The sequence below is a fragment of the Siphateles boraxobius genome, unplaced genomic scaffold (genome assembly GCF_051911475.1).
Source record: "Siphateles boraxobius isolate OS27281-9 unplaced genomic scaffold, OSU_SipBor_1 6, whole genome shotgun sequence".
NCBI classification, from domain to species: domain Eukaryota; kingdom Metazoa; phylum Chordata; class Actinopteri; order Cypriniformes; family Leuciscidae; genus Siphateles; species Siphateles boraxobius.
In genome coordinates, this window is record NW_027509186.1 from 6,092,366 (window position 1) to 6,102,594 (window position 10,229).

The 10,229-nt window shown below is 40.2% G+C and overlaps 1 protein-coding gene across 2 annotated transcripts in view; it reads right to left on the reverse strand.

Moving 5' to 3' along the window:
* The window catches only part of hephl1a (hephaestin-like 1a), a 38,577-nt gene extending 28,830 nt beyond the window's left edge, over nt 1-9,747 (reverse strand). For both annotated transcript variants that reach the window (XM_077207514.1, XM_077207513.1), the window contains exons 1-5: nt 9,074-9,747; nt 8,486-8,730; nt 7,182-7,394; nt 6,788-6,976; nt 6,021-6,275 (exon numbers count right to left, since the gene is read on the reverse strand). In XM_077207514.1, coding sequence (XP_077063629.1) covers nt 6,021-6,275; nt 6,788-6,976; nt 7,182-7,394; nt 8,486-8,730; nt 9,074-9,219 — 1,048 coding nt within the window. In that variant the 5' untranslated portion in view covers nt 9,220-9,747. The remainder of the gene's footprint in view (nt 1-6,020; nt 6,276-6,787; nt 6,977-7,181; nt 7,395-8,485; nt 8,731-9,073) is intronic.
* Between the last annotated feature and the right edge of the window lie 482 nt (nt 9,748-10,229).

The following is a 10,229-nucleotide window of genomic DNA, read 5'->3' on the forward strand; positions in this document are numbered from 1 at the left end:
TTTGCGGACCTAATTTTTCTCCTCGACGGACCTCCCTTGGAGGTCCCGATCAGGAGAGACCTTCTGTCTCAGGCAGGGGATGCAATATTGCACCCCCGGCAGGGGATTTGGGAACTGTGGGTTTGGCCTCTGAGGGGGCCCAACTCATAGAGAGTGGTCTCTCAACCGAGGTTGTTTAGACCATTCTAAGCTCCAGAGCTCCCGCTACGAGGAAACTATATTCACTATTTCGAGAGTTTTTCACTTCTTGGTGTTACCAGCGTCAGTGGGATCCGGTTAACTGTTCAGTAAACACAGTATTCGAGTTTCTGCAAGAACGCTTTGTATCAGGTCTATGTCCTTCCACGCTTAAGGTATAATATGTGTGGCGGCCATTGCGGCTTTCCACGCCCTGGTGGGTAGTACATTTTTGGGTCGAGACCCCCTGATCACTCGTTTCCTTCGTGGCACTTTGAGGCTGAGGCATGCAACTTGCACTAAGGTGCTGGCTTGGGACCTTGCAATAGTTCTAGAAGGCCTATCTGGGGCTCCCTTCGAGCCCTTAGATTTGGTCTCAGAGAAGTTCCTTTCTTTTAAGACTATTTTCTGCTAGCTATTTCGTCCCTATAAGAGTCAGACCTTCAGGCCCTTTCGGTCCCCACCTGCCTTGAGTGCACCGGGATGGCCAAGGCAATCTTACCCGAAACATGGATATGTTCCAAAGGTGCCTACCATTATTCCGAGGCCTATTGTGCTGCAGGTTTCTGTCCTCCCCCATTTTTCGGACCAGGAAAAGCTGAACCTCTTGTGCCAGTGCGAGCACTGGACACTTATGTTCATCGGACTTCTCTGTCGAGAAAATCCAACCTATTGAGCATATAGATAGTCGAGACTATTCTTCTTGCTTGTGAGTCTTCTGGCCAACCATTTGGTGGTCAGGGCTCATTCCACTAGGAGTATGGCTTCTAAGCGTATTATCTGGAGTTCTCTCCAAGACGTTTGTGATGCGGCGGGCTGGTCCTCACCGCTCACATTCATGAGGTTTTACAGCTTGGACCTGGATGCTGCCCCAGGATCCCAGGTGCTTGGTGCAGTGTGACAACAGGCTGACACTCAGGCATTTGAAAGTCTGGCGCTTTGGGTATTCTCGTTCCCATGGCGTCGATGGACGCATCGTTGAGTTCCCTTCGTAAGGGAACGTCTCAGGTTACTATTGTAACCATAGTTCCCTGAGAACAGGGAACGAGACGATGCGTCACCCTGCCATACTTCCTGCATCCCTGTGATCGGCTTGCTTCGGCAATTTTCGAAGCTAATGCCGGTTTGCACCGGATGTGCTTTTATCATATCCTGGTCATGACGTCACCCGCCCGTGACGCTCATTCTTTCCATTGGACTAGTTGACATAGATGCTTCAGACGCAGTCACGCTGGGGGCGTTCCCATGGCGTCGATGGACGCATCGTCTCGTTCCCTGTTCTCAGGGAACTATGGTTACAATAGTAACCTGAGACGTTTCTGCGACACTAATGGCACCTAATGGAACAAAATGCCTCTTTTGCATGTTGCACCTCCTTCAACTCAAACATCACAATCACAGCTCTTCTGGTTGCTTGTAAAGTCACGACTCTACTCAACAGTAGATTACTTTCAATTAAAGGTCCAACACATAAAATGTGTTGCTATGTGTCATGAGTAAGTAAATAAGTAAAAAAACTAAAAAACACTTTTCTGTCTAGTGCGAACGTAAGCATCTTGCTTATACTAAACTCATCCAAAGTAACTCCACTGAGCGCAACTACTTAAGGTGGTCTACACTGGAGACGTCAAAGTAAACATTACAAAATGGATATTTGTCTTTCTGAATGGGTGCATGATCATGCTGTATTGCAGACATCCCAAGTCTCCCGGAAGTTCCGGGAGTTTCCCACATATTGATAGCAGCGCCCTGATGCCCGCAAATTAGTTAAAATATCCCAGAAACTAGCGCGAGCGAGCAAGAGCGTGCAAGACTGTGCTCCAAACCGTGTAGCGCGCACACGCATGTAAGACAGAAAGCATCCTGATTGGCCTGTTTCGGTAGCCTGACTCCGCCCTCCTTTGTACTTCCGCTCAATTTTCATGTTCCTTCAGTACTACGTCTGGGATTCTGCTGTAGACTTATGTTTTCTCCGATCAATTTTTTACCGGGCCAATCAGCGAACAGAGGGAGTGGCTGAGAATGATGACGTCGACTCGTGCATTATTTTGCGTTGTAGTTCAGTAATGGTAGCGGAGAAAGATGCGAGCGAAGCCATTCGGTCCGTTGTGGCAACGCTGCCGAATATCAAGACGTTAAAGCCGGAGCAAGAACAATCTTTGCTTAGTTTTGTTGGTGGCCATCCTCCCCACGGGGTTCGGGAAAATACATATGTCACGACCAAACGTTAGCGATTGGTTATGGCAGATAGAGTGACTCTGGGCAGATCCAATAGTTTTAGACTTCAATAGAATTCCCGCCTACAAGAAAGTTAACGCTTGTCAATGGGGTGGTGCCAGACTCTATGTACAAATGAAATGTATGAGAGTCTGATGGGACCAGTCTACTGTTTCGGTAAGTCAACCAATCAATTGTCAGTGTGCGCGGGCTGTTATCTCTTTTGCCGAACCGAATTAATCAGTTTGGTGTATCTAGAAACAGGAGCGCAATGACAGAGGGAGAGTGCCACAAACAACGAAAGTATAAGACACATTTTACGGCAGACTACACGAAAGTGTACCCCTGTCTTATAAGAGATACCTACCTGAAATTACTTTTTGCAGGTTGGGATGTCTGGTATTGAAACAACCCATTGTAGAGCGCTGTTCGCTATGACATGTGCATGACCTGTTTCATCTTTGAAGGTCTAAATGCTGTGAAATTTGGCTTGCACTCCTGTAAGCGGGGCTGAACATCTTTTCCCATGTTACACATCGGCCATTGTCCCACACTGGCTGAACACCCTCTGGCTCCGCCTGCTACAGTTAGACACGCCCCAAACTGTCGCTATTGGTTGAGCTGGAGAGAGATTGACGGATCTGAACGGACTCTCTGAATGATTAGATGGTGCCTGGGAGGATCGATGTTTACACTTTTGGGGGAGATAAACCCAACTTGCAGAAACAAGTTCATCAAACTTTTTGTACCACTTTGAATTTAATCATACTGAAGATAACAGAGTTGAAACTCTGAAAACTAATGAATATTGTTGTATAAATTACATTCCTGGATTTAAATTTGTTGTTATGACTAAAACACAATGATACGTTTTCTTTTACAGTGTAGCAATCAAAATTATAAACAGTCAGTTATAAAATCTTCTTCAAGTAACTAAAACAATGTGTCAACAACATGGAAGAAATTGGCAGAAAGATAAAACAAGTGTCAGTAAAAAAACTGGTGCAGCAAAAATGAACGCTATACCACTCATAATCACCAAAGCAAAACCAAAAGTGGCCATACACTAATTAGACAAAAACAATGCTTCCGAAAAAGCAGGAACACATATGGGCTTAAAGGGCGTAGATTTGATTTTGATATTTTGTGGGGACGGGGACATCCCAGAAGCTGAGCTGCATTTGTCATTAAAGGGATAGTTCACCCAAAAATGAAAATTCTGTCATGATTTACTCACCCTCAAGTTGTTTCAAACCTGTATGAATTTCTTTCTTCTTCTGAACACAAAAGAAGATATTTTGTAACCAAACAGTTGATGGACCCAATTGACTTCCATAGAAGAAAAAAATACTCAATACTGGTTACCGACATTCTTCAAAATATCTTCTTTTTTGTTCAGCAGAAGAAAGAAATGCATACAGGTTTGAAACAACTTGAGGGAGAGTAAATGATGACAGAATTTTCATTTTTAAATGAACTTAAAAGAAATGAACTGTTGGCAGTTGTATTGCAAATGTATTAATTGTTTAATTTATGTTCCAATATATAAACTGAGAATGTTTAGTAGACTGAATTTAGCATTTGAGGTATAAATGATGATATCAGAGTTATCAGCAAGAGATTCCTTGCCAGTCCTGTTTCTCTCTATTGTAAGTTAAATGAATCAGATTACTGAGACTCTCGACCTTTGTCTTTAATGGCTCTTGGAGCCCCCTGTCCCAGTCATTGAATAGTTAGGCTGATTGGACTCGCACCTATGCACCAATGACACTGTTATGCTGATGAGATCAGGGCTGGGGAATAACGGCTGACTCCTGTACTTCATTTAAATGCTTTGTTCAGATTGTCTCCACCTCTATGTAATCCCTCCCCCTTAAAAGGTATACACTCTACTGTGCTGAGCTATTGAGTTTAGACTTGGATGACTACAGCGAGTTCTCAATAAAGAGTAACTTCTGCTTGAAAAATATCCCAATGTCTACTGATCTCTGAAGAAATAGTTTCCAACAGCATATTTGTTTCACATCAATAATGTCCAGTTTGTCCTGTTGGACATGGCACACAGCAATACTGTTAAAGGGATAGTTCACCCAAAAATGTAAATTCTGTCAGTAATTACTCTCCCTCATGTTGTTCAACCCCGTAAGACTTTCGTTCATCTTCGGAACACGAATTAAGATATTTTTGTCTGCTACTCCTCCATAGGCTGCAAGGTAATTGATATCTGGCAGCCCAGAGAAGTTATTAAAGACATCGTTAAAATAGTCCAAGTGACTACAGTGGCTCAACCTTAAGTTTATCAAGCGACGAAAATACTTTTTGTGTGTAAAAAAACACAAAAATAACAATTTATTCTTTGATTTATTCCCAACGAATGGGAATCTCTTCTCTTTGTCATTCTCCTGAGCTGTTGACCTAGTGTCACAGCGCAGCCCTTCTGGGTTGTACGTCAGAATGTAGGCTCTCTATTGGCCAACGCTGGTCATGTGTGTGACGCGTGTGATGCTGGCCAATAGTGAGTCTCAGTTCTGACGTACAACACAGAAGCGCTGGGCTATCACAATATGTGAACTCACTCAGAGGCCCACACAGAAGGAGATTTAAAGTTGAATAAAGTCGTGATTTTAGTTTTTTTTGCGCACAAAAAGTATTCTAGTCACTTGATAAACTTAAGATTGAGTCACTGTAGTCACTTGGACTATTTTAACAATGTCTTTACTAACTTTTATGGGCTGGCAGATATCAATTTTCTAGCAGCATATGAAGGAGTGATCCAGCTCTCAGATTTAATAAAAAATATCTGAATTCGTGTTGCGAAGATGAACGAAGGTCTTACGGGGTTGAACAACATGAGGGCGAGTAAATACTGACAGCAGTTACATTTTTGGGTGAGCCATGTTTTCAGTCTCCTAAGAGCAACAACAACAACAACAACAACAACAACAACAAAATCCCCACAAGGACAAGTATTTCGGATATAGCCTTCTTTGTGGTGACATTTTGTCCCTATAATTATAGGGTCAAACAAACACAGGCTTAAGCATACACAATCTCTCTCTCTCTCTCTCTCTCTCTCTCTCTCTCTCTCTCTCTCTCTCTCTCTCTCTCTGACACAAGAAACTAACGATTGTTTGCCACTTATCCCGCGATTGTAATACAGTAGTAAAAACTGATTTGCCCCGCATTTTTGTGCACAGAACTGTTGATTTCTCCCTAGCTCACCGAATCTAGGTTTCCTACGGAGGAGCATTGCCGCTTCACACAAGAGCCTCTCACAAGTTAGAAAGAAAAAACAAAGCCAATCGGTTTAGCGATGTGTGTTGAGCAGGCAGGACTCAGATATATTAACCGTTTTTGTACCATGAATTGCACATTTTTCTCCGAATGCTCTTGTTAGAGATTTTAATGTAAATAAGATGTTTACTGATTAAATAAAATAAGCCTAATACATAAAAACCACAAGACACAGCCGGACAACAGTGGTTATATATAAATATATTTTAAGTTGCAATCGAAATTATTGCTAGGGACCAATCAGTGTCAGTGGATATTGGTAGAGACACGTCCCTAGCGTCCCTACTACTGAGCTTAACACAGAGATGACAGAGACACGGTGGAACAGTTACCTGTTATATGATCGTTGACTTGGCAACTTAACAACCATTTCCCAGGTGTTCTCGGGATCATTGTTGCGGTGACAAAAGTCGCAGGAAAGAGACTAAGAACATCTGTGCGGTGCATGCGATCCATGAGGGTGTGTCCATGGAAATAAGCGGAATGAATGTCCACTTCATTGCCAATGCCAAAGAGATGCCAAGATACAGGACGTCCAACACACACTTTCAGTGAAGGCAAATTCCCATAAACATATCCATTGATTGCTAATGAGAAAATACAAGAAAAAGTTGAAAAAGTGACATTGAAGAAAAAAAGGATATGAGATTACAAGTTTTATAATTAGATACCAAAAAAACAATATTTGTAATATAATTATTCACTAAAATAATAACATTTTTGGTCCTTAGAAATTAAAATTAAAACAACTGCAATGGAATGTAAGAGTTCAGCCAACTTTAGATAACAAAAGGAAAACTAAACTTTTCTGAATGCTTTTGTCCCAAAGTGGAACAGATACAGAAGGTACTTTCCATGAAAATGCCATGCGCTAAAATTACATCAGCTAAAAATTACATCATGGAATTCAATGTGCTACAATGCAATGTAAGCCTCTTTGAGTTAAAATTATCTACCAAACACAAAAATATAATTGTTTTTAAGCTTATTTAAAAAATGTATTGTTCTATGATAAAAAGAACATTCCTCAATAGAACACAAGGAGCAAAACCCAAATTGTTATGTATTGATAAAGTTAAAGTTCAACCTTGAGACTTACAATGCATAAGGTTGGACTCTCTGAAATCCTCATCTGCACTTTCCATAAGTTTTTTTGTTTCTTCTGGTTCAGAGCAAAATGTTTTAACATTCTCCTCCAAGTACCAGCTTAAGTTCTCATCCACCACACTGAACATCAAAATGAAATCTTCATCCACATCAGAGCGGTTATTGCTAGAGTTCAGAGTGCCTGAGATAAGAGGAGACAAAATATAAGGAAAATAATGAAATGAGATATAAAGAGTAAATATAATGAGAATTGAATTGGGAGGGAGAAGTGTTGATGTTAAGAGTAGTTGGTACTGTGAGATACTGTACAATCTTCTGTGGGTATTTTAACTATGAGAAACTGATTCCATGCATGAACAGTTTATCACGGGTTGTGTGAAGCTCACCTTTCTTGCAGGTGAGCAGAGCTCCGATAAGCCCTGATGCAATGTCTTTAGGGGCATCTCCGTGGGAATGGTAAATCCAAGTGAGACAGCTGGCGTCAGCTTCAGTAGGGCCGTACTCGGGTCTGACCTCCCAGGTGTACGTCCAGCTCTGACCCGGACCCACCGCGTCATCACTCTTATCACGACCGGAGGTGCCATCGGGATACAACGCTCCTAATATACAGAGTAGTGAATTCAAGTTAAAGCAAATTAGATTATCCAATCTGATTTATTTAATGATTCCTATTGTGAATTGACAATAGGGGGAATTTAATGGAAAAGGTTACATGAACAGCAACCCTTCGCCGTAGTCCATTCAGACTTTAAATGGAAGTTAAGATTATGCAAAATACATCATGCAGAAATATTCCCGGCACTGATAACCCCGACTACAAAAGTTTACATAATAATGTCTATTCAGCATTAAGTAACTTCTTTAACTCTAAAGTCCATTCAGCATTAAGCAACTTCCACATAACAAAGTATGTGCTTTTCTAAACACTGTTACAAAGACCACAAACTCACACAAAAGCCAAGAGTCAAACTGACCAACTCAAGGAAACACGCATCACCAAAATGGTGACCGAATGATTTTCAATAAAAAATCAACATCTAAACCTGTTAATTCTTAAGAACTTCTGTTTCCAATAAACAAAAAATGTTGAATTGGTTCAACTACAAAAGATTTGTCACAGAATAATGTCAAGTTGACTCAACGTTGTAGTTGTTGTTGTTGTTGTTTTTTGTATCACAGACAACTAATTTTCAGTTCATATAACTGTTATTTACAAAAGTTGAGTCAACAAGAAAAAGCTAGGGGAAAATAGCACCAACATGTTTTTTTTTTGTATAAGCTTACATTTTTTTACAGTGTGGTGGAAGTAAAAAGCCTTTAATTAACTGGGTAAATCATTAAAAACAATTAAAAAGTTTAGATCTACATGTTGTTTATATATATAGGCTATAAATATAATATATTATATATATATATATATATATATATATATATATATATATATTTCAGCTATGAAAGTGGTTGCTTTGGGTAGCTTTTATTATAAAGATTCAAGTTGTCTCAAGTTATTTCTGTGTGTTGCCCGTTGAACTGCTCAGTAAAAAATTTCATTTTGATACTTTGCTGCCTACTTTTTGTTTATTGCTCTGTTATTGATTTGCAGGACAAAGACTGCCAGCAAGATAAGCAGAAGGAAATGGATGAAGAAAGAATAATTAAGGGAACTGATAGACAGAGATAATTCTCCAACCTTCGGAATCCTTCTGGTAAAACACTCCGTGTGGGTGAAGAGAATAAGCTCTACTTGCGAAGTTCTTCAAATGCACCACCACGACATCATCGACCTCAGCGCGTAAAATAGGTCCAAGGAAGCCAAGCCACGCAGGTTTAGGTATTTCTTGGGAATAAGAGTCATCGGTGTACTGTCTGTACACAGCCTTTTTGTAAACACTTCCTATTCGGGCAGGGCCCTTTTCCAGAAAAACTGATGCGTGTCTGTTACAGAAAGGGGTTTAGGAAAAATCGAAAGTAAGTCGGTTAGTTTAAAATGATCATATCTAGGCTACTACAATTGGGCGTGCTGTTGTTATTATATGCCTTTACTGTGTACAGTTCAGGATCCATTTTAATAATAGCCTAATACATGCTATCAGAATCAGCATCCGCCTACATCACCATGCACGTTCATGTGTATTTTGTCCACAAATAAAAAAGAATACGTTGATTTTTTTTTTTAGCATACAATATTAAAAAGTAAAAAAAGTAATGTAAAATGTGACCAATACTGTCATGTTTTACTATTACTGGTAAATAGATATGTGTCAACACACAAACTTACTCGTTTAGAGCAGTGTTGACAAGGTTTCCTCCTGGTGCGTAATTCCAGTTTTCCTCTCTTATGCCGATATAATATGTTCTCGTTATACACTCGGCACGCTGAAGCACGATCACAGCCGTCACTAAAGCGCACAGCACAGACTTCATCGCTTATAGCTGAAACACACACTGACACACACACTCACGCATGTATAACCATCCGTGGCAGATCAGAAAGAGACGCACGTAAATGCCAGCGCGCAGAGATTTTTCATCGATACGTTTTTCCTGAAACTATGTGACACTATAGAGATCCACACACAAAGCTCGCTGTCAGAGTGAAAAATAAATGCTAAAAACGAAACCGAAAGTAGGCGTAAACTGCAGCAAAATTACATGACTCACTAGCCGTTAGAGGACCGGTTTATCAAGTGTAGCACTGCTGGCTTTCCTCTTAACAAAGAGACTTTTAAAACTAGCCAAGAGCGATGACGCAGCGTGCTATACATACAACCAAGCAAGCACTGGCCTCATTGGGCACCGCGCTTTGAATCTAGGACCCTCGTTTGCTCTGTTTGTTTTGTGCCACAGCTGAGTAGAAATATGATTCTGATTATCAAAATGTATATAACTGTCTTTATAACATAACTTTCTCACAACTATGACTTAATGTCTCGTTATATTGAGAAACTTTCTCAGATAGAGTTTAGTAGTAGGGGAGAGTGCGGTCAGATGAGCCAGTGACACACTCACTTATCTTTGTAACCTTACACTTTCATTGCCACGTGACCATTTTGAAACCACATATAATTTCTGCCAGACTGTGACAAGGAGAAACAGGAGTGGAAGGCACTCATTTACTTTAAAAACAGTTTTTGGCTTGACAAAGTAAAATGTTAGCATAACATAATGGCTGTATCATTTATTTTTTCCTAACATTTCATATTTATATATTCAAAATTTTATATTTAGAACATTAATCTCATAACATTATTTTAGCAATTGCAATTACAGTGTAAATTTATTATGATGAATAGTAAGATGAACTTTATTGATACTGATTTCGCTATATCGGTATAACAGCCCTATAGTTGAATTAATTTTTTAAAAAAGTATTAAGGAGTGTCCTTTTTTCACTTGAGCACCTGCCCATCAAAATGTCTGTGCACGGCCCTGTT